Source organism: Balaenoptera acutorostrata, chromosome 16 (assembly GCF_949987535.1).
Source record: "Balaenoptera acutorostrata chromosome 16, mBalAcu1.1, whole genome shotgun sequence".
NCBI lineage: Eukaryota > Metazoa > Chordata > Mammalia > Artiodactyla > Balaenopteridae > Balaenoptera > Balaenoptera acutorostrata.
Genome location: NC_080079.1, coordinates 62,123,206 through 62,150,714, shown reverse-complemented (window position 1 = coordinate 62,150,714; position 27,509 = coordinate 62,123,206). Strand labels below are relative to the sequence as shown.

Here is a 27,509-nt window from a genome sequence, read left to right as displayed (position 1 = left end):
GAAAGGTTGAAAGGTATCTGAATTCCCATCCCAATACTCCTCTCTGCGTGACCCACCCTAAATATGCCTTTGTGTAGGAGGATGGGTTTAAAGACTATCTTTTTGTTATTGAAAAATGGATCTAATGCTAAAACTACCGCAGTAGTTCTCCTGGTAATGAATTTAGATCTCAGAAGATCGTGCTTTTGACAACCATGGTTAACTTTGCAGTTGGAGGGCATAGCAGCATGCCTGGGGATTGAACTACATTTCCCAGAGTGCATCTCTAGGAGGGTTCTGGGAAGTGTGGCAGAGGGAGCAATCGTCCATTGAGGAAGGAGAGTCCAACATTTGGAGTTTGCTGGTTCTGCTGATTGTTGAGGCCTAGGCAGGCATCCCCAAGAGAATTCAGAGTAAGTACAGGGGAAGAGAAACCTATTCAGGTTCTAAGTGGAAGAAGAATTTTATGGGGAGACATAATCAGAACTTGAAAAAAGTTCTCTGTCAGACTCTCTTCCTTCTTGCAGAAACCAGGCAATGACCACAGTTTTGCATCATAACTTGTGGAGCTATCAGATTAACTACAGCTAATAATTTTCTGATACTTTTTAGGAGAGTTGTTTAAAAATGGAATTTGTTAACTTCTCTGCATTGTGCCTGAATTATTTTGAATTAAGGGAGGAAAAATTATCTTTTAGAAAGCAAACCATAAAGCTGGTCAGTGAGACCTTGAAATCTGTTTCCCAGTAGCTCCTCAGTTTTGCATATTTCCCATCCCACTGAGGTCCACAATCATGAAAAATCAGACTCCCTGAAAAGAACTCTCTCAAACACTACTGAACCTGGCCTCTTCTTAGAAGAGTAACCAGAGAGATTCGAGATGGGCTTTTTTGTCATGCTGTAGTGCTTTATAAATTAATCTTTCTTCTGTTAAGATGAACAGGATGCAAAGTATATGTGAATCATTTATTACAGGAGGTTCAGAGAAATTCTTCCTCTTAAGGGCTTTGCCTCATCATTATTTAATAGTTTTTTGGTCAAAATAATATTACCTTTCATCTCTATCAGTCTTTTTTAAAAACTTACTTTTAAAAGTACTTTTTAAAAATTGTACTTTCTAAAAACTTAAATAGTACATGAATGCTGGAAGGTGATTTCCCATGTATTTCTCATCAAAACATGAGCTTTGGAACCAGATAGCCCTCAGTTTCTACCTATTGCTCCCTAGATCATCACCTCAGATGGTTACCTCTCAAAGCTTTATTTTCCTCTCTTGTAAAATAGAATAAATTCATTCATTCATTCATTCATTCATATATATTGTGTTTTATACTGTGATAGGGACTATGCAAGATGCTGTAGATAGGGAAGATGCAATCCCAACTCTTAAGGATTTTACAGTCTAACACATCTGAGAATTAGGTATGTCAAAACCTGACATAGTTATAACACACTTTAGATCCCTTTTCTCTCCTTTCTTCCCCTGTGAGAAGTGAGACAGAAACCAAGCTCCCCAATAAGTTAGGTGACAGCCCCAGGTCACAAATTCAGTCAGTGGGAAAGCCAGGGACAAAAGTCTGAGTCTCTCCAGTGCTTACTTCCCTGTCCCTTTCTTGCTTTGGAGGAGACATGAATTTGCACTGAAAACAAAATAGAAGGCAGGCCTGAGCTTGTCATCTAAAGTAAAATAATGGTGCTAATATTTTCTTCCGAGACTAATTTTGTGAATAGTGCATTTTTATCCCCAGTGTGCCATCAGGCGTAAAGTACAATAATAGTTGCCAATTCAAACAAAAACAACTATCCTATTCCTAATGGGGAATTTGAACAGGTGGATGTGAGTTTCATATGTAGCATGTTTACCAGTTGTTGATCAGCATGTTTACCAAGTCTGAGCCCTTGGGTCAATACATTTTGAATAATATATCACACCGAAGACCCCTAAAGGTGAAAATCACAAACCATTTCAGAAAAGCAGTAGCAAATTTTTCCTGCATGAGGTTTCTAAATAATATATGGCCATAAGAAATTATATTTTTATCCTAAAAGTAATCTCACATAGCTTCTTGACTGTTTTAACAAGCCTCTTTTTTTGTGCTGAGGTTCAGTCTGAATGGCAGCTTCCCAGGGAAAAGCAATACATATAGCAGTGGTTCCTACAATGCATTTCAGCGATCATATTGTGGAAAATGCTATAAATGTACTATACCATTTTAAAAATTAGAATGGTCAAAAGTAGAGTAAAACCACAATAAATAAATGAGCACAGAACATCAAACAGACAATTTACAAAAGGGGTGCTAGAACTATTAAATCTGAAAACACTTTGAATCTCAATAGTGATCAAAGAAATATAAAAGTTCTTTTTTTTTTAACCAAATGCTATCAAACTTTGTAAGTGTGGCAATGTGTAGAAAGAGCCATATAATTTTAAAACAAATTTTGTCCCAGTAGTTCTATGTAGGGGAACTTATCTTAAAGAGGTAACCTGAAAATATCAGCACAGAAGTATTTAGCAGTATTTTATTTCTGGTAATTTAAAATCAGAGCCACGTAAATGTCTAAAATTAGGGGAATATTTAGAAAAATAAGGATGGGAGTCTACTTGGTATAATATTATACAGTCAAAAAAAAATCAATAAGTAAACCTTATACAAAAACATGGAAAACTGCTTATGACATGTTTCATGAAAGCAAATTGAAAAAATGTTTACTGACTATAAATGTGTAAAGGTTGTATGTGCAAAAGACTAGTATATAAATTATAAGTTATATTAATGGGGTGATATTATGGGCACTCTTACAATTCTGTTTTCTAGATGTCCTGTAATATAGTTATATTAACTTGATAATTTAAATGATCTATTTGAGAGAAAAGTATGGTTAAAGCTGAATTTTAAGGAAATCATTTTCTCTTCTTTGACTTTTAAGTAGTCTACACTGCTTTTATATAAGATGTGTAGAAAAAATAAACAAGGGACCATTTAGAAAAGGTATTAGACTTAATCTTTACTGGGTTTTTGACTGTACCAATGAAGGTACAATTCTCAGTTAAAATATATTTGGTTTTCCTCTTGATTATCAATTTTTTTTAAGCTACATTAGGAACTTTACTATGTCTTCTACAAGCTCGGTGACCACCAACATATGAGTCAGCAGGACATGATAATCCACAATTGGCTAAGGCTAATTTAGTAGGCATTGATTGCATTTAGGCAAAACGTCAGGCGGCGAAGCACAGTGGGCCACACAGATTAGTTGGTAGTCATAACTACAAACAACTCTTACAGTCTCACCAAAGGAATTCAAGGAACTCACCAAAGAAATTCCCTATGGTTCTCAGGGAATGAGATGAAGTGCTACTGTGAACAGTGGCCTGGAAAAAGCCTCACAGTGAAGTTAGTCCTGGGAACTACTGTTTTATTACATGCTATCTTATTGTACAAAAAATATGAACACATGGTTAAAAATTTTTTTTAAGTACAGAAATGTCAAAATTACAAGTACCCTTTTCAATCCCTGTGTCCATCCCACTCTTTCAAATTAGTCACCGTTAACACTTTGGTATATGGACTTCTAGTCATTTAAAAAATATAAATAAATACATATCCAATTAATTATATTGGTATGTATATGTATATATCCTTTTCTTTATAAATTAATTAGATCATGCTAAACTAACCAAATACTACTTGCTTTTCTTACTTAACAATATATTCTGAATGTCTTTCCCTGTTACTACATATATTTTTTCTACTGTTATCTGTTTATTTCTAATAGCTGTATATTATTCCATTTTATCATAATTTTCAGTTAACATTCCTGTACATATCCTTTATCCTAGGATAAATTCCTAGAAGTGGTATTGCTAGGGGAAAGGGATGCTTATTTTCACGTTTTGATAGATATTTCCAAATTGCCGTCCAAAAATATCGTATCAATTTACACTCTCAGAGTTGTATATGAGACAGAAATGTTGACTTTAAATTCATTTCCTCCAGTATATCACAGAAGTCTTTGGGTTATTAAAATAGGGATTATACTTTTAATACTCTCCTAGAGCGCTTTATAACCCACATATCACATACTGCCTTCTGTGAAAGCTATATATTTATTTTCTTTCTCCTGCTAGAATCCCTTGAGGGATGTTTATCCTATACATTATTGTGTCCCTTAAGAGAGCTTGCATAAAGTCAGTACTCAATAAATATTTTGTTGAATGTCACTTACTAAATATATTTTACCCTTGGTTAGGACATAGATTATAGCCAAAACTGTCCAAGTATTAGTCATCAGTGATTCATAATTATGCAACCAAGAAGTAGGCCTAAACTTTAGACATTCCTTGGTGGTTTACTGTCAAAGCTTGCTTCCCTTGGGAACAGTTAAAAGGGTGGTTGGTTATTTAACTGTACTGATTTTCTTGTTTCAGTGGAACTTCTTTGACTTTTTTATTGCTAATGTGAACTGTACTTTTCAGGGAGAATAAAACACTTACTGTTACACAATTTAAAAGAAATCACCTTCTGCAGAATGGATTCTTAAGGTATAGAATTATTTTTCCTCTCAAAGTGAGACCTAAAAAGTATCTTAGATCCATGTGGGTTTGCATAGCTGCCTTTTGAAATATTTTCCTAAATGCCTGTAATTTTATATTTTTCTTATCTACAGGATTCTTCTTACTTCATTTTCAAAAGGACTTTGCTTTTCATGTATTCTGAGAAACTTGGCTCCATTACTCTGGAGACACTCCTAGGCTTACTTGGTCTATTAGGGTAATGCTAGCTGCTGTAAAAAAAACTTCAAAATTTCAGTGGCTTAATATGGTAGAAGCTTATTTCTCTCTCACAAGTAGCCCAAGGTGGGGACTCTTTGGTTGGTGGGTGGCTTTTCTCCATGTAGTGATTCAGGGATCCAGGCTCTTCCATCTAATGGCTCTGCCATTCCAGAGTCTTCCAAGCAGATGGGGATAGAGGATGAAGAAGGCATACCACTGCTTAACTGTGTCAGCCTAGAAGAGATACACATCACTTCTAGTCACATTCCATTGTTAAGACCTAGTTTTGGTCCCACCAAAGGACCAAAGGAGGAGAGAAACGTAGGCCTTGGCTTGGCGACTACCACCCAGCAAGAATTCCACAATATAGAAGGAGGAGCACATATTTTTTTCATGGATAGTTAGCTGATTCTCACAACAACCTATTAGGTAGGCAGAACAGGTTTCAATTTTGTAGATTAGGAAAGGTACTGAAAAGTTGAAATCCCACAGCCAGTTAGCAGTATAAATGCAATTTAGAAGCCGGATCATCTGACTCCCATTCAGTTTATCTTTCCTTAATATTAAATAGTGATCCTATTCTGGCTTAAAGTATAACCCTTTTGGTGATTCATTACTTTAAATTGCATGCTATGATCTCTCTTTTTTCTAAACTCCTCTTTCCCCTAAGGACCTGACAATGTCCCTGTATTGTGGAATTACTCGCAGGAGAAAATCTTTTTGGTGCTGTAGGCTGCTGTCAACCTATGTCACTAAGACACGGTGAGTTTTGACCAAACTGAGCTCTGATTATCATATCTTTGGTCCATTAAATTATGAAATATAAATATCTCAAAATCCTATATTGGGGATTACGGATATATGATTAAGATTTACGTATAAAGATGTTCAATGCAAATTATTTATAATTAGAGAATTTCTAAACAACTAAATTTCCAATATCTAAAATGTCTGACATACTTAAATATAAATTCTTTTTTTATGATAAGAACTTTGGGGACTTCCCTGGCGGGTGGTTAAGACTTCGCCTTCCAATGCAGGGGGTGTGAGTTCAATCCCTGGCTGGGGAGCTAAGATCCCACATGCCAAAAAAACAAAACATAAAAAAACCAGAAGCAATACTGTAACAAATTCAATGAAGACTTTAAAAAAAAAAAAAAGAGATAAGAACTTTGTCTTTTCCACTATGGTACCCCTAGTGCGTAAAACCCTAGTATCTGGCACATAGTAGGCACTGAAATATTGTTGAATGGATGAATAAACAGTAAGGGAAAAATTAATTAAATCACGTTATACCCATATGATAGAATTAAAAACTATATTGAATAATAGTTCATTAAGGTTCCTGAAAATAAGGTAGATAACTCCAGTCCCTGCATACCACCTGCATACCTCCCCCATCCCCCCGCAACTCCCTCCCCCAAGAACTGAACCACAGTGAAAGGCAGACTAGAAAAAAAAAAATCTACACCAGTACAGAAAGGTGATAAAGGACTGCTTTGTCCCCAGCCCGGGCAAATTTAAAATCTGTGAATTTGATATCAGTAGCCTGCTCTCATTCAGTTTTGGGGTTTAAATTTGCATCATCTACGTGGTGAGGTCCAAAACCCCCAACCTAAGAAAAGACTTTAAGTAGTATTTGTAGACTTGCAGATGTAAAACCTCTCTGGAGGGATACACTCACAACCAGGGCTTCCCACACTGAAAGCACTGCCATACATGAGTGCCCAGTTCAATATTTAAAGGCACATAAACATACACAATCTTACATGAGCAAGACTGAGAAGACAACAAAATTGCAATACTTGTTTTAGATATTGTTGGACATTTGGGTTATTTACAGTTCTCAGGCTGAGACTCTTAAGAACAATAACAGAATTAACTGAAGTCTAAAAAATGAGTGTTAGAGTGATTAAATGTATTGAAAATGAATAAAAAATCATAAGAAAAATAAAATTCTATCAGTAAAGAATATGGTGTGAAAAATGTTAATGTGCTTACAAAAAAAGGCTACAAATTAGTAGATCAGTTCTAAAAGTACTTATTGTATATGTATAGATGCATAATATTAATAAATAGTTTGGAGAATTCCAAGGTATAAACAATGATCATCTCTGAGTGGTGGGATCCTTTTTTTAAAAAATTTAATTAATTAATTAATTAATTAGGCTGTGTTGGGTCTTTGTTGCTGTGCGCGGGCTTCTCATTGCGGTGGCTTCTCTTGTTGCGGAGCACGGGCTCTAGGCACACGGGCTTCAGTAGTTGTGGCACGCGGGCTCAGAAGTTGTGGCTCATGGGCTCTAGAGCGTAGGCTCAGTAGTTGTGGCGCACGGGCTTAGTTGCTCCGTGGCATGTGGGATCTTCCCGGACCAGGGCTCGAACCCGTGTCCCCTGCATTGGCAGGCAGATTCTTAACCACTGCGCCATAGGGAAGTCCCTTTTTTCTTATTAAAAAAGTTAAAAAATAGTCATTCTATAGAAATCAGAAAATACAGTTACCAATTTTTTTAAAAAAGGGAAATCATCCAGAATCCCACCACTCGGGGACTTCCTTGGTGACGCAGTGGTTAAGAACTCACCTGCGAATGCAGGGAACACGGGTTCGAGCCCTGGTCTGGGAAGATACCACATGCCACAGAGCAACTAAGCCCGTGAGCCACAACTACTGAAGCCTGTGCACCTAGAGCCCATGCTGCACAAGAGAAGCCACCGCAATGAGAAGCCCGCACACCACAACCAAGAGTAGCCCCCGCTCGCTACAATTAGAGAAAGCCTGCACGCAGCAACAAAGACCCAACGCAGCCAAAAATAAATAAATAAATAAATAAATTTATTTTTTAAAAAACCTGCTCCTATGTTATGGGGGTATAAATTAATAAGAAAAAATGTTTAAGTTTGATAATCTTAGTGTGTTATGGTTTCCAAACTATTATACTTAAAGGGGAAAAATGTATTTTTAAGTGATTTATTTATTTATTATTGAGGTATAGTTGATTTACAATATTATATTAGTTTCAGGTGATTAACACAATGATTCAAAATTTTTATAGATTATATTCCATTAAAAGTTATTATAAAATATTGGCTATATTCCCTGTGCTGTACAATATATCCTTCTAGCTTATTTATTTTTTTATTGGAGTATAGTTGATTTACAATGTTTCAGGTGCACAGCAAAAAAATGCATTTCTAAAAAAAGTGTTCCAATCAAGAAGAATGCAAGGAACTTTTTGGATCTCAGTACCAGTTCCAGTGAGGCCCCAGGTTTAAGACCTTAACCTGGATGTTTTTGTAGATGTTTTGCTTTTTAGGGTCTTTAGGGCAAAGCACAGGTTGTATCACTCCTACTGTTCTTTTACGAAGTTAGCAGTTTGTTCTATTGTTTATATTTGGTAACTTCTGAGTGGCACATAGCTCTCCTTTGACATACATTTAGACTTTGTCCCAGGAGGTTGCAGTCACTCACAATAAGTATAAAAATATCATGAGTATTCAAATCTCAGGTTTCTTTTGTCTTCTGGTTACAAAGAGCTCACTGCAATCGCTTTTATCATACAGTCAAAAATAGGTTCCTATAGATGCCACTGGGGCATGTTTATCATTTTACTTTGTAGTTTCATGTGGAGTTAACTCTACTGGTGTTACAAAAGCTCCCAGATCCTACAGAAAATATCTGTAAACTGTGTTTCCTACTTAAGTGACAAAATATGCCATATACGTGAGAGTCTGTTGTAGGGCTTTCAGCGGTCAAAATCATTATACCTGGGAGTTCCCTGGTTGCCTAGTGGTTAGGACCATAGGCTTTCACTGCTGGGGCCTGGGTTCAGTCCCTGGTCGGGTAACTGAGATCCTGCAGGCTGCGTGGCACGGCCAAAAAAAAAAAAAAATCATTATCCCTAAGGCCACAGAAGGAGAATCCACATTCAGTCCTCCCTGAATCATGCGGTTCCTGCCCTGATTCCCAAGGCTCTTGAAAGGATAGACTTAGGCCGTCCTTAATGAAGGTACAGAACTTGCTCCATTACTTTTTTTTTTTTAGAGAAACTAATTACAGGATGTACTCTTTTTCTACATTTTAATTTTGGCTATTGAAAATATTACACTTATTAAATAAGTGTAGGTCAAATATGGCTTCACTTTCATCAATGGTCCCTTCAGTAGAGATAAGAAGCTAACGGCATCCACTTGGGGAAACAGATGTTTGAAACGAGAGTGCATTGAAGATAAAAGTTGCTCTTTACCATCCCTAGATTGAATAAGGGTTTCTGAAGGTATAGTGTTTGTTCCTTGTCTGCAATAATAAAGTCTGCTCCCATCTCTAGGTGCTCTATGGTTGATGTTTTATCACTGAACTTGTTTTCCTTTCACTCCACTGCATGTAAATTCTTGCCTCACAGCATAATATTGGCAAAGTACCTTGAAGTTCAATTCAGTAAATATTTATTACCCTTGAAGTTCAATTCAATAAATACTTATTGAATTGAGCCATTCAATATGCTAATTACTCATGATACAGAACTAAGGCAGACCCTGCCCTTAAGAAGATCATAGTCATTTTTGTTAAAGGAGACAAGAATATACAATGGAGAAAAGACAGCCTCTTCAATAAGTGGTGCTGGGAAAACTGGACAGCTACATGTAAAAGAATGAAATTAGAACAATCCCTAACACCATACACAAAAATAAACTCAAAATGGATTAAAGACCTAAATGTAAGGCCAGATACTATAAAACTCTTAGAGGAAAACATAGGCAGAACACTCTTATGACATTAATCACAGCAAGATCCTTTTGGACCCACCTCCTAGAGAAATGGAAATAAAAACAAAAATAAACAAATGGGACCTAATGAAACTTAAAAGCTTTTGCACAGCAAAGGAAACCATAAACAAGATGAAAAGACAACCCTCAGAATGGGAGAAAATATTTGAAAATGAAGCAACAGACAAAGGACTAATCTCCAAAATTTACAAGCAGCTCATGCAGCTCAATATCAAAAGAACAAACAACCCAATCCAAAAATGGGCAGAAGACCTAAATAGACATTTCTCCAAAGAAGATATACAGATTGCCAACAAACACATGAAAGGATGCTCAACATCACTAATCATCAGAGAAATGCAAATCAAAACCACAATGAGGTATCACCTCACACAAGTCAGAATGGCCATCACCAAAAAATCTACAAACAATAAATGCTGGAGAGGGTGTGGAGAAAAGGAAACCCTCTTGCACTGTTGGTAGGAATGTAAATTGATACAGCCACTATGGAGAACAGTATGGAGGTTCCTTAAAAAACTGAAAATAGAACTACCATATGACCCAGCAATCCCACTACTGGGCATATACCCTGAGAAAACCATAATTCAAAAAGAGTCATGTACCACAATGTTCATTGCAGCTCTATTTACAATAGCCAGGACATGGAAGCAACCTAAGTGTCCATCGACAGATGAATGGATAAAGAAGATGTGGCACATATATACAGTGGACTATTACTCAGCCATAAAAAGAAATGAAATTGAGTTATTTGTAGAGACGTAGATGGACCTAGAGTCTGTCATACAGAGTGAAGTAAGTCAGAAAGAGAAAAACAAATACCGTATGCGAACACATATATATGGAATCTAAAAAAAAAAAAAATGGTTATGAAGAACGTAGGGGCAGGAAGGGAATAAAGACACAGACCTACTAGAGAATGGACTTGAGGACACAGGGAGGGGGAAGGGTAAGCTGGGACAAAGTGAGAGAGTGGCATGGACATATATACACTACCAAATGTAAAATTGATAGCTAGTGGGAAGCAGCTGCATAGCACAGGGAGATCAGTTCGGTGCTTTGTGACCACCTAGAAGGGTGGGATAGGGAGGGTGGGAGGGAGGGAGACACAAGAGGGAAGAGATATGGAGACATATGTATATGTATAGCTGATTCACTTTGTTATAAAGCAGAAACTAACACACCATTGTAAAGCAATTATACTCCAATAAAGATGTTAAAAAAAACAAAAGATCATAGTCTTTCAGGGGAGACACAGATTAACAAATAGCACCACATAAGTGCAACCACAGAAGTATGGGCAAGGTATACAGTAGGACAAAGGAGGGAATGACCCCCTGTAGCCACCTCAAATCCTTTTTTAAAGAAATTTAGGATGTAAATAAATAAAAGGAAATAACCGTGGTAGGAGACCAGTGCAGGAACAGAATTCTCAAAGATGAATGCTGTAAAAGAATGCTGTAAAAGTGTGGTTTTGTAATGCTTTGATTATTTCCAAAACACAGGTATTTATCTGAGCTGAAGGAAGATGATGATGCATGTAAAAAAGCCCAGCAGACAGGAGCATTTTACCTCTTTCATAACCTGGCTCCTTTGCTTCAGAAATCAGAACATCAATACCTGGCCCCCCAGCACAGCCTATTAGGTAAGCCCAAAGTAGACTAGTAAAGCAGACTAGTAAAGCAGACTAGTAAAGCAGACTAGTAAAGCAGACTAGTAAAGCAGACTAGTAAAGTAGACCAGGCGGTGGCTGCTAAGCAGAACTCGGTCCATATCAAATCCCTGAGAAGAATCCTCCGAGTTTAGAGTCCAGATTTTTCAAACTTCTTTTGTCAATTAATAATTTAATGTATAAACCTGAATTGCCCAATCGAATATTTTTTGGTGATGGTATGAACCACTATAGCCTTAAACCAAGGGTCAGGAAAACTGCTGTCCAAATTGGAACCCATGTCTGTTTTTTTGTTGTTTGTTTTGTTTTGTTTTTAAATTATTTATTTATTTATTTATGGTTGGGTCTTCGTTTCTGTGCGAGGGCTTTCTCCAGTTGCGGCGAGCGGGGGCCACCCTTCATCGCGGTGCGCGGGCCTCTCCTGTTGCGGAGCACAGACTCCAGACACGCAGGCCCAGCAATTGTGGCCCTCGGGCCCAGCCGCTCCGCGGCACGTGGGATCCCCCCAGACCAGGGCCCGAACCCGCGCTCCCTGCACTGGCAGGCAGACTCCCAACCACTGCGCCACCAGGGAAGCCCCCATGTCTGTTTTGTAAATAGATTTTTATTGGAACACAGCCTCACTCATTCATTTACATATTGTCTATGACTGCTTTTGCACTACAATGGTAAAACAGAGTATTGTGACAGAGACCGTATGGCCCACAGAACTTGAAATATTTTGCCAACCCCTGCCTTGGACCAGCAATTTCCAGCCTCCAAGGAGCTGTTCACTGTTACACTGTTTAAGATTTGCATCATGACTTAATTTCTCCTTAGAAGGATCAAAACTAAACGTGAACTAAAATTGTTTTGAGAACTCTTTTAAGGTATATAACTAGAGATATCTAAGCCATTGGGATTTGGCATTCAAGATGCTACCTTGAGTTTTACGTGATGTCACTATGCACAAAGTTCTAAATACATTGCCAGGGTCAGATGTTGGAATACTTAGATAGGTAGTTTCTAGCAGTGCATAAGTATATGAGGATGTTTATCAGAAGGCACTAAACATTATTTATAGATTAGCAATGTAATCTTGTATTATAAACAAATAAATATGAGTCCTTCATGCACAGGAGAGTAGATTTTCTCCCTATACAGCACTTGTCTTTACAGACCAGGGTCTCAGATGAGTAGTCTACCCTGGCCCACAAAAGCAGCATGATCTGAAGAGTAAATTATAGAACTGCTTTGGTCTCTCTACCATTTTAAGTTTGACACTTATTTTTTTTTCAGTGCTTTAATAAGTTAACTATCATGTATCTTTAAAACTAGGGGATATGCTCCTTTCATGATACAATCATAGAGTAATACAGTGTTACACAGAAAGAATTCCTTTAGTTTAAACTCCAGATTGCTGATGAGAAAATGGAGGGAGGCCATGAGAGGTTAAGTGATTAGGCCAAGATTACATAGCTAATTAGCTGCAGGGTGGTGACTAGAAGCCAGCTGTACCTACTTCAAGTTGAAGTAGATGGTTTCCAATAAGTCTAGTATGGCTCTGATGGTTTAATTAAAACCCTTGTTTTCTTCCCTTCTCCTTCTGTGTTTCTTAGAGTTGGAAAGGCTCCTGGGTAAGTTTGGGCAGGACATGCAAACAATAGAAGATTCCGTGCTAATTGGATGCTCCGAACAGCAAGAAGCATGGTTTGCTCTGGATCTAGGTCTAAATAGCTCCTCTTCCATAAATGGTACATAACATTATTCCTGATGGGTACTTCCCAGTGGTTCTTAGACTTCGGGATTCCACGTAATAGTAAAATTTCAAAGAACATTTTAAGAATACAAAACAATTTCAATTTTTCTTAAGTTAGGACCTTAAAAGATAGTACCATCTACCATCATCATCACTTAAAGGACATTTTAATGCTTTCTTTCTCAGCTAGGTGGTGGTACAAAGATGTTTACTGTATTATTCTCTGTACCTTTATACATTTTATATGTCTTAAATATTTCATAAGAAATGTTTTAAAATTCATGACATTATTCTTATTTCTCTTATCAATGCAGGTGCATAAACATGTTACCTTGGAGTAGCTCTGGGTCTTCAGACCTGCATTTGGGAACTGGTTTGCTAGAGGCTCATGGCTCCTGTCAGGCTTTCCTTCTCTCTTTCAGGGTGTAGCTGTAAATGTAATGATGCTGGAATGAGGTTCAGATAGGAGCTTAGAGGTCCCCTTTCATCTTTTTTTCCAGGGATAGTGTGTGGCTAGTGCAAATGTTCTTACTGCCCCGAAGAGGATCTTGGGAAACACTATGCTCTAATGTTTCCCAAATTTGCCTGAATATAAGAATCTCCTGGTGCTTGTTAAAAAATAAAGATTTCTGGGCCTCACACACCTGCTATTCAGAATCTCCAGGCAGGGGTTTGAGAATCTGTATATTTTTTTATTCTCCCTAGTTGAGTCATATTAGGTGAGTTTGGGAAACACTGTTCTAACAGAATATACTTGAGAGGGTCCCTGAGGTAAAGTTTGACATTCATTTCATTTTGTTCTCTTTTCTCATTTTTTAGCTTCCTTACAGAAACCTGAAATGGAGACAGAGCTCAAAGGGTCTTTCATTGGGCTGAGGAAGGCTCTCTTTCAGCTGAATGTGAAGGATGCCTCCTTGCTCTCCACGGTAGATTGATTTCTTGGTTCTGTAGGAAATTAAGCAAATTTGTATTTGTATATGGGAAACATTTGATTTTTTTTTTTCAGATCATAGTCCTTCCTACAAACCTTGGCAGAAGGACAATGTGCTGTAGGGAGATTGTTTATTCTCCTTTCTTTTACCCCGTTTTAGGCAGGACCGTTGTTAGTACCATTGTCTCCTGAGGGTGTGCAGATATATGGCAATATGATCTATCAGCCTTATAAACATTTTTAATGACCCACAGCATGACATATACATCATGAGAAGTTATTTTATATTGCTTTAACGACTTGTCCTCCAGCTTTAGATTTCACTTGCTAAAGTGCTTTTGATTGCCCACTTAAAGAGGTATCTCTAAACATTTTTTAAATTAATTAATTTATTTATTTATTTATTTTTGGCTGTGCCGGGTCTTAGTTGCGGCACACAGGATCTTCGTTGCGGCATGCAGACTTCTTTAGTTGCGAAATGCAGATTCTTAGCTGCGGCATGCTTGGGAGATCTAGTTCCCCGACCAGGGATGGAACCCAGGCCCCCTGCATTGGGAGCGTGGAGTCTTACCCACTGGGCCACCAGGGAAGTCCCTAAACATTTTTTATTTGCAAAAAAATTCCAACTTTATTGGGGAGGAGTACACGTTGGGGTGTTTAATTATACTGAAAATGTTTTCTTTTTAAGCTGGCTCGTAAGTTCACGGGTGTTCATTATGATATTTTATATATTATATTTTAAAAATAATTCATAATACATTTAAAATATGCTTTTTAAAAATTCATACTTCAGAGAATTCCCTGGCAGTCCAGTGGTTTGGTTAGGAGTTGGGCTTTCACTGTTGTGGGCCTGGTCAATTCCTGGTCGGGGAACTAAGATCCCACAAGCCACACGGCACAGCCCTCCAAAATAAAATAAAATAAAATTCATACTTCAGATGCTAGAGGACTATGTTCAAATAGTTTCCTTATTTTAAAGTTTAAATAGTTAATAAGCATTTAAAGTAGGTGAGCTGAAAAGGGATTGGTGTGTCCCTTTGAGTTGCTCTTAATAGTAGCCCCAGCACCATTATAGATGAGCCCCACATTCTCTCCAGATGAAACCAAGCCCATCTTTGTATTCCTAGGCTCAGGCTCTTCTCCGTTGGCATGATGCTCATCAGTTCTGCAGCAGAAGTGGGCAGCCCACCAAGAAGAATGTGGCTGGCAGCAAGCGTGTGTGCCCTTCCAATAAGATCATCTATTATCCACAGGTAAGCATCGCTTTAAAAGGTCAGTAATCCAAGAAGGCTGTGCACTACTCTGTCTTGGGGATGGGAGCCTGTACAGCTAAAAGGCTTTCCTTAGTTACCCATTACTTTGTTTCATTAACAGGCCCCAAAGCCCTAGTGCCCAAGTTTCCATCCCCTTTTCCTAGATGACTCCTGTGGTGATCACTCTGGTGTCAGATGGGACTCGATGCCTGCTTGCCCGCCAGAGTTCCTTTCCCAAGGGAATGTATTCTGCCTTGGCAGGTTTTTGTGATATAGGTAAGGAATTTCGGGCATATACAGATAACACTGAAAGACATGAAATCTTATAGTATGAAATAGTATGTATTTCTTATTCTTGTTGCCATAGTGCTTGGTGTCTCAAGCACATTTTTCCCTATTATATCAAGAAAACTACTTTGTGGAATCAATTTTCCAATATTTTATAGGCAAATTTTCAAACATAAGCATAGCTGGAAGATTTATACAGTAAATACCCATATACTCACCACCTAAATTCTATGATTACTATACTTACTTTATCACGTATCTGTCTATCCATTCCTCTATCCACCCATTAGTCCATCTTATTTTTTGATGCATAGATTGCAGACATTAGTACACTTCCTCCTAAATATTTCAACATGCATATTAATATTATATTAACTAGAATTTAATATTTATTTACAGGGGTTTTTTTTGTCAGTCTATTGGGGTAAAATTTGCAAATGGTGAAATGCGGCATTTGAATTTTATTAAAAACCTGAGGGCAGCAGTAGCCTCTCCAACTCTTATTTTGTGTAACTAACCTAGTAGGTTCAAGTATTGCGGTTCAATACCCAACTTCAGACTTGATTCCTAGTGTAGAGACTCGGAGATTTAGGGCTCTCCCAAGAGTATTTCATTGACTTTGGAGCCAGTTTTGCGCTCCTTTCGCCAACGGGCTTCTGTATCACCCTTCCTGCTGCAGGGCTGTCCTGAATTAATCTGTGTGCTTATAGGTGAAAGTCTGGAAGAGGCTGTCCGGCGAGAAGTTGCAGAAGAGGTGGGATTGGAGGTGGAAAGACTGCAATACTCTGCATCTCAGCACTGGCCCTTTCCTAATGGCGCACTTATGATTGCTTGTCATGCAACTGTGAAACCAGGGCAGACAGAGGTGAGTTCTGATGCTTCCCTTATGATATATCCTTTGCCTCATCCAAGCTGGTCCGTAGGTACTTACTAAGCACCTGTCTAGTCCAGCAATGTTTAGATTATACAAAGACATGTAATATATGATTTATACCTTTAAGGAATTTGCAATCTTATAAACAACTAATCACCATAAAAATTGGGAGTGCCAACACAATCACCATTCTTCCTTGTATATATCTCAATCATGAAACAATTTATCTTTCATCATCAGGAAATTAACAAAGTTTTGCATCGAATAGGCACACAATAAATATATAAAATTCAATGATTGATTTCAGAATTGGTATTATTGCTCCAGTCAGGATGTTGGGGACTAATAATATAAAATCATAGGAACTTCTGATTGAAAGGGACTTAGATGTTGTCTTATCCCACCTCATCTTGCTCTTACATCCCTGACAGATGGTGTTGTGGTCCCTATGTGCCAAAGTCTGTCTATTTTGTGCTTTGGTTTCTATACAATGAATAATATCTAATCTGTCTCAGCTCCCTGTGGATGCAGTTTGCATTTTTGCTTCTTGCAAGGCAGATACTATGCTTTTGACTATCATTAATTAACACATCCTTTAAAGAAGATAACATTTATATGTTCTTTTTTTAGTTATGTAAGTTAGGCACAAAGAGAAAAGTATTACTCATAACTTACCTCTCAATGTTAACCACTCTCTCTCTCTTTTTTTTTTTTTGGCCACGTTGCATGGCTTGCAGGATCTTAGATCCCCAACCAGGGATTGAACCTGGGCCACAGCAGTGAAAGTGCCGAGTCCTAACCACTGGACAGCCCGGGAATTCCCAAACCACTTAATATTTTACTATTTGAGCTTCCAGGATTTAAAAAAATTTTTTTTAATATTTAAAATATATACTTAACTCTCATCTCTTAATTACGGTACTTTTGCTTCTGGACCCTATCTAGAACTGATTATCTCCCAGACTATAGATCCCAGATATTACCTTCTAAGATTGCTCAGTTCTGGAACCATTTTCTCATCTTTGGCCATCGTATTCTAAGTTTTGTATCTCTTAACCATATATCCTGTTTTTCCTTATGTCTTTCAGATCCAGATGAACTTGAGAGAACTAGAAGCAGCTGCCTGGTTCAGTCATGATGAGGTGGCCACAGCCCTGAGGAAAGACAACCCATCTTATCAGCAACAGAATGGGGCTTTCCCATTCTGGTTGCCCCCCAAGTTAGCCATTGCCCACCAACTGATAAAGGAGTGGGTGGAAAAACCGACCTGTTCTATCCTGCCTGCTTAGCTCAGATCAGGCCACCTAATCAGATAAATCCCTCCTATCTCAGAGGGGCACATCAGAGATCAACTGATAAAGAGGTGGTACAAAAGGTCATCTCCAGGCCAACATCATAAGAAGGCAGAGCAGATGGTGAGCCTACAGCAAGGCACATCTGCCAGCAGTGTTAATAAAAGAAGTTCCTAATCATAGGCAATCAAAAATGCCAAAACTGATGAGATGACAATTGTCAAAATCAGAGGGAAAGTTGAAGTATTAGTTTGGATATGGGCCCTTGCTCATTTTCTCCTGTGCTTTGGAAGCGAACATCTTTTGGCATGTGGCTTGTCAATGCTGGGTTTATACTAACTGCCAAAATGTGCCTGGTATAATTTTGGTTACAACTTTTATCTTAATATTGAAAATATATACTAAATGTAAAGATCATTGTTCATAACAGATTCTATATTCTTTTTATATACTCTTTTCTCTTAGGATCACAAAGCAATTATAGTCATTGAAATGAAAAAAATATATATATAGCAGATCTCAACCCCCTACTGAATTCCTTTTTATCCTCGTACAATTTTAAAAAATAGCACATTTTTTTTTTAACAAATTTATTTATTTATTTATTTTTGGCTGTGTTGGGTCTTCGTTGCTGTGCACAGGCTTTCTCTAGTTGCAGCGAGCAGGGGCTACTCTTCGTTGCGGTGCACGGGCTTCTCATTGCAGTGGCTTCTTGTTGCGGAGCATGGGCTCTAGGCGTGTGGGCTCAGTAGTTGTGGCTCCCGGGCTCTACAGCACAGGCTCAGTAGTTGTGGCGCACGGGCTTAATTGCTCCACAGCATGTGAGATCTTCCTGGACCAGGGCTCGAACCCATGTCCCCTGCACTGGCAGGCGGATTCTTAACCACTGTGCCACCAGGGAAGCCCAGCACAACATTTTTGAATTTATGTAGAGGTAATTATTTTGTACATGGTAGTTAAGTAAAAGTCATATTCCTTTAAATCCTTCATCCCAGGAAAGTGGGAGTTAAGGTCTTCCTCAAGGTACTCTCTAGTAAATCAGAGGCAGTGATGTTCTGTTGAGGTAACTGCATGCCAGTGGGGCTCAACAGCGTAAGTCTTTTTTGCTGTTACTTGCTCAGTTTGTGACCCAGGGAAAAGATTATCACTTGCCATGCCTGTTTTCCTAAACGTAAAATGGTTGCTGCCTTTTGCACACCCAGTAAGTGTTGTAACTTCAACGAAGCGATCAGTGAAAATGAACCATTTCTTGAGTTTTATGGGATAAACTAAATTTAGGATTTCTCATCATTCATATATGCCATTCTAAACCTTGTCATAGGGAAGAAGCACTTATCTGGAGGAAATGAAATAAATTTCTGTACCTTTGTTCAGATGTATATTTCTGTCTTATGAAGTGAGAAAATTGTAGAAAGTGAGAATTGGGGGTGGGAGAGAGTAATCTCTTTATTAGTGTGACAAACATTTAAGTCCAGATTCCAAGTCTGTGGAATGACTAAAGCAATATTCAGAAGAAATCCTGTTAGAGGGCCGTTTGAAAAGAGGAATGGCTGGGGAAAGAGTCTTATCTTCAGGTACTTTTAGGCAACTAACTAGTGATTCAAGACACAAGTGCCAGAGACCCTAAGATTATTCACACATCCAAGTCCCACAGGACTAAGTAAAAGAGATTCTAGAACTAGAAAGATTGAAGCAACTGAATTTCCTTTTGATCCCAAAAGGTTGTTACTCTCACCATTGCCAGCAAAAACATCATTGCTTTGGGGAAATCAAACTGCCTTCATCAGGAAATGTTGAGGGATAATACGTGATGGGACTTGATTGTCCTGTTAGATTGGCAGCTTGCCCTGACCTGGGCTGAACCTAGCATGTAGAAGGGAAAAGCACTCTCGAAAGAGAGGTCCTGAGATTTCTTCATATCTTGCAGTTAGAAGAAAACAGTTCAGGGTCCATGTGTATTACCGTCTCCCAATGTTTTCTATCTCTTTGTGGGTGTGTTTGTGAGCACATGTGTACACAGTATTTTCAGACTGGGGAATCTGAAAATACTGATAAAAAGGGGAGTGTGCAGGATTCCTGGTTATGAGTTTCTCAAACTTACCATGGAGTAAGTGTTTACTTTTGGATTAATGTGTTGTGTTGGAAAAGAAAAAATGAGAATGGCTAATAGGAGGAGCTGCAACATTGAACCGTTTCCCAGCAGTGAGTGGGAAGAGGGCTTTGCTTCTTAGAACTCCAAGGACAACTGAAAGCACAGGCAAAAGAGGGCAGGGTTGGGGTACTGAAAAATGGCAGATAAATAAAAGAAGCTTTGGTGCAGGGCTCACCTGGCTGGAGAATATTTATGTGGCAATGAATCACGAAGGTGCTAAGGATAAAAAGAACCCAATGGGTCCATGAAGAAGAATAGCAAAAACAGGTAAAATGCTAAAATTATTGGACACCAGAGGGAGACTGACTCAAGGTCATTGGTAACTGGAATAAAAAAGCAACTCATTCATTCCTTATGTTTGCCTATCTACCTTCCTTCCTCTACCCAATATTTAATTCTCGATAAACTTAATGTTCTAAACATGGAGTGTACATCTTATCTCAAGGGCTTGATTCTCTCTCTTCTGCTGATTTCAAAACCTTGTGTGCATCCCAGAGTTGAGATCACAAAGACTTGTGCAGAGAAGGCAACATTTGGGGCTCATAGAGGAGAAGTTAATCTGTGAACTTGAAAATGAAGAAAACATTTTTACTAAATGTGGAATCAAAACTAGAAATGAGCATAGTCAGACTCAATATTTATTTAAGAAGAAACAACAGAGGCTAGGTTTGCTGGCTAATCTTTTGTTGGCTTACTTACGGGTCTGTGATCAGCGCTGTCAGGCAGCTGCACACCCATGCTTTGTAAAAGGTTGGAAGCAGGTCCTGCCAGTCCAGCTTGGGAACTATAGGATTCCAGTACGTTTGAAACCAGGTTCAGGTCTACATCCACCGGTGTCATAACAGATCCTCCTGCACCAGAATCTTCCTCCTCTGAATTGTTACTGGCAGTCTGGGATAGAGGCTCCTTGTTCATGGAGGGAAAAGAAAATCATGGTACAATATGCTATTAGGTTGGATGGCAGTTACATTAAAAAGCTAAATAAGCAACCATGTAAAATTGATTTCTATATTAGAAAGGAAATTCCCTTCTTAATAGAAAATAAAAATGAAGTCTAATAATAAACTATGTAATGTAACACACACATTAAAATTTGGTTCCGAAGATTAAAACACACTTCTTCCTAGGATAAGTTTCTGCAAATTAAATGGATTTCTTCCCGATTTTGAAGTAGCCCAAGGGAGATAACCAGAGTTAAGGAGGTAACTTTATAGCTTGCCTAAGAGTTTTAAAAGAAATAAACAGAAAAATGAACATTAAAAAAAAAGAATCTAAATTTTCTCTACATGAAAGAAGTGAGATTTCTTCCCTACCCACAACCCCCACCCCAATGAGAAAACAAAATAAAAACTTGGGGCCTTGTGGGATCCAACCACAGAGACTGTGAATTGGTACTTGAGCCTCTGATTTCATAGGCTGAGGAAAGAATTTGAGAGATTGCAGCTTGATCTGTAGATTTTTATATCTTTGCTACCCAAAGTGTGGTCCCTGGACCAGCAGCACATCAATCACTTGGGAACTTATTAGAAATGTAAAATCTCAGGCCCATCCTAGACATACTTAACCAAAATCTATAGTTTAACAAGATCTTCAGGTGGTTTGTATTCACATTAAAACCTAATGTATGGGGCTTCCCTGGTGGCGCAGTGGTTGAGAATCTGCCTGCCAATGCAAGGGACACGGGTTCGAGCCCTGGTCTGGGAGGATCCCACATGCCGCGGAGCAACTGGGCCCGTGAGCCACAGCTACTGAGCCTGCGAGTCTGGAGCTTGTGCTCCGCAGCAACAAGAGAGGCTGCGATGGTGAGAGGCCGTGACGGTGAGAGGCCTGTGCACCGCGATGAAGAGTGGCCCCCGCTTGCCACAACTAGAGAAGGCCCTTGCACAGAAACGAGGACCCAACACAGCCAAACATAAATATAAATAAATAAATAAATAATAAAAATAAAGGAATTCCTTAAAAAAAAAAAAACCTAATGTATGGTTTCTAGTAGGTTTTGGCAATACTGAAAGTGATTAGTTTTAAATGTGGTTAAGATGATCAAAGTAAGGGGAATGACATTAATTAAGGGCTCATTATGGGTTTTACTGTTGTCTCATTTGGCTCTCACGTTCATTCTATGACATGAAGATTATTGGTTAATGGATACATTCACAGTGGATAGCTGAGCTCGATTTCAAACCCGGCCCATGAGACTCCAGGGTCCATTCTCTTTCTATCTGTGGTTAGACAGTGCTGGTATAAAAACTAGGATAAAAACATGAGTGGAAGATGAATTCTAAATTTGGCTCTAAATAAGGGAAACATATAAAACAAACACTATTAAGACTTGAAAATTACTTGGATATTTAATATCCTTTCTCTTTTTTTAAAATGAATTTAAGCTATTAGTAGGAGTATGCAACCACATACTAATTTGAACATATCACATGACTTTTTAAAAAAATCCTGATAGATAACATAGAATAAGTAATATAGTCAAGCTTATGTTTAAGAAAATTAATAATCTGTCAGCCTACCAGTGTTAGGAAAAAATTAGCATTCTTATTTATTCAAATTAAAAACTTCATCACAGAAAATCACCATGAATCAAATAGAAAAAAAGAAAAGAAAAACTAAGATAAAATACGGTTTTAGCTATCCTTTGTCCTAGACTCAAAAGGGAAAGAGGTTAAACACACACATACCATTTGCTTCCGGGTGGTGAAACTTTTGCCAATGCTGGTATGTGCGAGTTCCTGGTCCATCTGGGCCATGTATGACTTGAGATCATCAAGAGTTCCTTTTACAGATGTTTCTTCCCCAGGCTCCTGTGTCTCAAGATCCAAGTCATCATCACTATCTAAACATTCAGAGTCTTCCTCATCCAGATCATCAGAGTCTGAGTCATGGGGCCTTGAACCTACATAGACCCCAACACAGAAAGAGCCACTCATTCAATTTTTTTGGAGTGATTACACATCTCAAAAGAATGAGAATGTTATCTGCAAAAAAGAGAGAATATTAGGCAAACTACTTCAGAAAAATCCCCTCCAGAAAATGGTACTGCTGGCAAACATTTGCAGAAAAGTACACAGGCTGAGCTGAAAGATTCAGCTTTTTCTTTTTAATGTGAATTCAATTAATTAAAATGTTTTACTTAAAAAATTTAAAAACTACATAATCCATGAATACATTTTGATGTAAACATTCAAGTTATGTAGAATTGTCTCACACTTCACTCTCTTCCCAGAGTTAAACATCTTTTCACAGTTCAGTGGGTACCCAGACCTTTATTTATGCGATTCTGTGTGTGTGTGTGTATATGTACATATATATAAAACACATTTGTATATATATACATATTGAACTATGGTTTGCTTTTCTACGTTTTTTTTTTGTAAAACTGAACTATAATCCAATTTTTGCTACTACAATGTTGCAATCACCATCTTAGCATATATAACTTTTTCATAAATTAAATTCCTGGAAGTGAAATAGCTAAGTCAAAGTTTATGAACATTCTGGAGCATCAAACTGCCTTGAGAAAAGACAACTTACACTTCTACTCCCACAGTTTGACAGTGCTCATTTCTCCAACCCTTCAGAAAACTCATTATCAATCTTTTAAATTTTTGCCAATATGATGGGCAAAAAAAAAAGTTCTTATTTTTATTGTGTATTTACTTGCTTACTAGAAACAGTTAACTATTTTCAAATATCTATCGATTATATTTATTCTTCAAGGCACTGCCTGTTTATATCTTTTGTTGATTTTTTTTTAATTGGGCTATTTGTGTTTTTATTATTAGTGTATAAGTGCAGTATGTCTAAAAGAGAAAAAAACAGTGTAATACGGGACCCCAGGTAAAACCCTATCTAAACACACAGCATTCATTCATTCAACAAAGATTTAATGAACAGCTACTGTCAGGCACTAAGCAAGGCATCCTCCGCAAAATCATTCAATAGGGCAATAATTAATGGTTGAAAGCAACTCAAAATTATTAAAAAAAAAAAAAAAAAAGCAAATGAGATCCAATGCTCCAATGCTCTAGCAATTGCTATACTACTTACACTTGCAAAATGAAAATATACATCACACTGTAACTCACCTAAGATCTTATCCAAATAATTCAGAAAAGAATCTGCATCAAAAGTGACCGGAGTCTCAGAATGTTCTCTGTAAGATTAAAGGAAAAAGACAATTTATCCCAAACAAAACTCTTTCAAACTTTTTCTAAACTGGCGCCATTCTTAGGAAGGCTCCAGAGATACGCTCTCAAAAGAGGCACAGCAAGGAAAATTGTAGTTTAAATTTTAAAAATCATTACGCTTACTGATAGGGCAACAGAAATGGGAGAGATTGATGAAATAAAAGTAAAAATTAAAAAAAAAAAAAAGTAAAAATTGCACTTTGATTATGCACATTTAATTTACGCTGATTTCGGGATCTCCCCACTCTCCATCTCCCATAAGATATAGCTAACATTAGCAGACGTTGTTATTTATCCAAGTTCACTTAAATAAAGTTTATCTTTTTAAGAACCAAGTCTTTAAAAATAAGTAAGAACAAACCTTCCCTTATCTCTGCTTTCTTAAAGAGAGAATACTAAACATAAACTTTAATCTTCTCATGAGGCTAACGAGCATCAACATTAATGAAGATAATATTTGCTGTGCAAGTTAACAATTCTACCTTTTTTCCCTATTACTTGCCAAATGTAACATCTCATTTCTTCTGTTATTATTTCTTCCTCTGATAAACACTTTTATCCTCCTCTTTTGAGTTTGAAGCTTCCAATCCGCTTGAGGGTGGGAGATCAGAAGTCTGAGCTTGATGAGAGCTAGAAGTTAGGAGTCCATAAAATTCTGAGTAAAAGTCTCAAGAATAACGTACAATGGTTGCCCTGCACAGCTCTGGGGTGGTGGCCTTTACATCTGCTGAGTGGGCTCTTTGGCTTACTTCAAGGATCATAATGGATCAGGTTACTAGAAATCTGACTCCAGATAAGTAAGTTATCATTGTACTAGGCACCAAAAGAGGAAAACAAAGCAGTAAAAATCATTTATTAAAAAAAAACAAAAATGAAACAAAAGAAAAAGGAAAAAAAAGAGAGAGAGAACTGGCAAAGACTGGAGATGTCAACATATAGGCTATAACCATTTAGATATTTATACTTTAACACAAATTACCGAGGCAGCTCTGCTCCTTTGTGGGTTGAGACTTTGGATATGAAAGCTTTCATGCTCTCTGAGACTTGAGTTAAGTCATAGTTCTCCTCCTGCCCCTTGGAAACGGGCTCTGGTTCTTTTTTACCAGCAGCTTCCTGCAGCAGCTGGTCCAGCTGATCTGGTGAGAGATCTAACCACTGGTCATCTGAAAAAGAAGCATGATACTGCCATACTATACTCACATGACAGGTACTCTCAGGAAAGGACCCTCTGAGACTTAGTGGAATGTTTCAATTCTTTCTAACCCCTCTGCTCTATCCTGGTCCATCACTTACCATCTTCTGGGGGAAGATTAGCTTCTTCTTTCTTAAGCTCTTCTATATCAAATGGTATTGTCTGTAATAACGTTAAGATTTCTTCACCTGGGCTCATAGCATGAGAGCTATAAAAAATCAAAGACATGGGTATTTAATGAGAGCTTAGAATAATAATCACGAAAACAGAGTATTTTAAAGTTGGAAGGGATTATCTAGTTTAATTTGTTTTTAAACATTTGTTTAGGACACAGAATCCTTTTTCTCAAAATTTCACCAGAAACTCTAAAATATAAAAGTGCTCAAAGAAAAACTGCTCTGGGGAGTTCCCTGGTGGTCCAGTGGTTGGACTTGGCACTTTCACTGCCCCGGGTTCAATCCCTGATCAGGGAACTAAGATCCCACAAGCTGGGTGATGCAGCCAAAAAAAAAGAAAAACTGCTTTGTACAGGAAAAGAAATCATCAACAAAATGAAAAGGCAACCTACAGAATGGGAGAAAATATTCGCTAACCGTACATATGATACAGGGTTAATATCCAAAATATATAAAGAACTCATAACTGCAAAAAAACCCCCAAGCAATCTGATTTAAAAATAGGCAGAGGAACTGAATAGACATTTTTCCAAAGAAGACATACAAGACAAGAAAAGGTGATCAACATCAACTAATCATCAGGGAAATGCAAATAAAAACCACAATGAGATACCACTTCACACCTGTCAGAATGGCTATCATCAAAAAGACAAGAGAGATCACGTGTTGGCAAGAATGTGGAGAAAAGGGGACTCCCTGGTGGTCCAGTGGTTAAGATTCCACATTCCCAATGCAGGGGGCACGAGTTAGATCCCTGGTCGGGGAAGATCCCACATGCCACATGGTGTGGCCAAAAAAAAAGAAAGAATGTGGAGAAAAGGGAACCCTTGTGCACTGTTGGTGGGAATGCAAACTGATACAGCCACTATGGAATACAGTATGGAGGTTCCTCAAAAAATTAAAAATACAGCTACCATATGACCCAGCAATCCCACTTCTGGGTATTTATCCAAAGAAAATGAAAACAGGATCTCAAAGAGATGTCTGCACACCCGTGTTCCCTGCAGCATTATTCACAATAACTAAGACTGGAAACAACTTAAGTGTCCATCAACAGATAAATGGTTAAAGATGTGGAATAAATAGACAGATAGATAGTGATATACATACACACAATGGAATATTATTCAGCCATGAGAAAGAAAGAAATCCTGCCATTTGCAACAACATGGATATACCCTAAAGGCATTATGCTAAATGCAATAAGCTAGACAGAGAAAGTAAAATACTGCACGGTATCACTTACATGTGGAATCTAAAAAAAAAGTCAGACTCATGGAAACAGAATAAAAAAGTGGTTGTCAGGGACTAGGGGGTGAGGGAAATAAGCAGAGGCTGGTAAAAGGACACAAACTTTCAGCTATAAGATAAATACAGTCACAGGATCTAATGTAAAACATGGTTACTAGAGTTGATAACACTATTACATAAATGAAATCTGCTAAGAGAGTAAAAATTATTCTCACACACATACACAAAAAATAAATATGTGGGGCTTCCCTGGTGGCACAGTGGTTAAGAATCCACCTGCCAGCTCAGGGGACATGGGTTTGAGCCCTGGTCTGGGAAGATCCCACATGCCACGGAGCAACTAAGCCTGTGCGCTACAACTACTGAGCCTGTGCCTTAGAGCCCGCGAGCCACAACCACTAAGCCTGTGAGCCACAACTACTGAAGCCCGTGCGCCTAGAGCCTGTGCTCCACAACAAGAGAAGCCACCGTAATGAGAAGCTCGCACACCGCAACAAAGAGTAGTCCCCACTCGCCGCAACTAGAAAAAGCCAGCGCACGGCAACGAAGATCCAATGCAGCAAAAAAATAAAATAAAATAAATAAATAAATAAATAAATAAATATGTGAGGTGATGAATCTATTAATTAACTCGGTGGTGGGGATCTTTCCATAATGAATAGGTATATCCAATCACTACGATGATACTTTAAATATCTTATAATTTTGTAATTTTGTCAATTACACCTCAGTAAAGCTAAAAAAAAACCCTGAAAGACTGCTTTAATTGAAATGGAGGCTGGAGGCTCGGAGACCTGCCCATTCTGCCTTCCCCTTTGGATCTGCAGCAGGCTCCATGGAACACTATCATGAAGCTGTTGATTTAGTATCACTCTTTCGATTTATATATATCATATATACGAGGAAAAGAAAACCCAGAAGAAAATACGAACAAAAATTAATCTAGTATGCATAAAGTA

General features: G+C 38.0%; 2 protein-coding genes across 6 annotated transcripts in view; one reads left to right on the top strand and one right to left on the bottom strand.

Moving 5' to 3' along the window:
* Positions 1 to 264: 264 nt before the first annotated feature.
* NUDT13 (nudix hydrolase 13) lies at positions 265 to 18,951 on the top strand. 3 transcript variants are annotated; one of them, XM_028162978.2, is made up of 10 exons: positions 301 to 392; positions 4,460 to 4,525; positions 5,427 to 5,518; positions 11,041 to 11,180; positions 12,806 to 12,940; positions 13,765 to 13,871; positions 15,004 to 15,129; positions 15,294 to 15,405; positions 16,128 to 16,282; positions 17,380 to 18,951. In XM_028162978.2, exons 3-10 carry the CDS (start codon positions 5,436 to 5,438, stop codon positions 17,578 to 17,580), a joined length of 1,059 nt encoding a protein of 352 aa, XP_028018779.1. In that variant the 5' UTR covers positions 301 to 392; positions 4,460 to 4,525; positions 5,427 to 5,435; the 3' UTR covers positions 17,581 to 18,951. The 3 variants fall into 3 exon arrangements, with proteins under 3 accessions (XP_007167745.1, XP_007167746.1, XP_028018779.1); XM_007167683.2 differs by lacking the exon at positions 4,460 to 4,525 and having other exon boundaries at positions 265 to 392; XM_007167684.2 differs by lacking the exons at positions 4,460 to 4,525; positions 12,806 to 12,940 and having other exon boundaries at positions 265 to 392.
* A 1,404-nt stretch (positions 18,952 to 20,355) lies between these two features.
* The window catches only part of ECD (ecdysoneless cell cycle regulator), a 92,513-nt gene continuing 85,359 nt past the window's right edge, over positions 20,356 to 27,509 (bottom strand). For all 3 annotated transcript variants that reach the window (XM_057530460.1, XM_057530458.1, XM_057530459.1), the window contains exons 10-14: positions 25,225 to 25,331; positions 24,911 to 25,094; positions 23,830 to 23,897; positions 22,423 to 22,637; positions 20,356 to 20,641 (exon numbers count right to left, since the gene is read on the bottom strand). In XM_057530460.1, coding sequence (XP_057386443.1) covers positions 20,411 to 20,641; positions 22,423 to 22,637; positions 23,830 to 23,897; positions 24,911 to 25,094; positions 25,225 to 25,331 — 805 coding nt within the window. In that variant the 3' untranslated portion in view covers positions 20,356 to 20,410. The remainder of the gene's footprint in view (positions 20,642 to 22,422; positions 22,638 to 23,829; positions 23,898 to 24,910; positions 25,095 to 25,224; positions 25,332 to 27,509) is intronic.

Coding starts and splice junctions, on each gene's coding strand:
- NUDT13 (XM_007167683.2), top strand. CDS start 5,436: ATGTCCCTGTATTGTGGAATTACTCGCAGGAGAAAATCTTTTTGGTGC. Junction 5,519..11,040: donor ACCTATGTCACTAAGACACG/GTGAGTTTTGAC, acceptor TCCAAAACACAG/GTATTTATCTGAGCTGAAGG. Junction 15,130..15,293: donor AGATCATCTATTATCCACAG/GTAAGCATCGCT, acceptor CCCTTTTCCTAG/ATGACTCCTGTGGTGATCAC.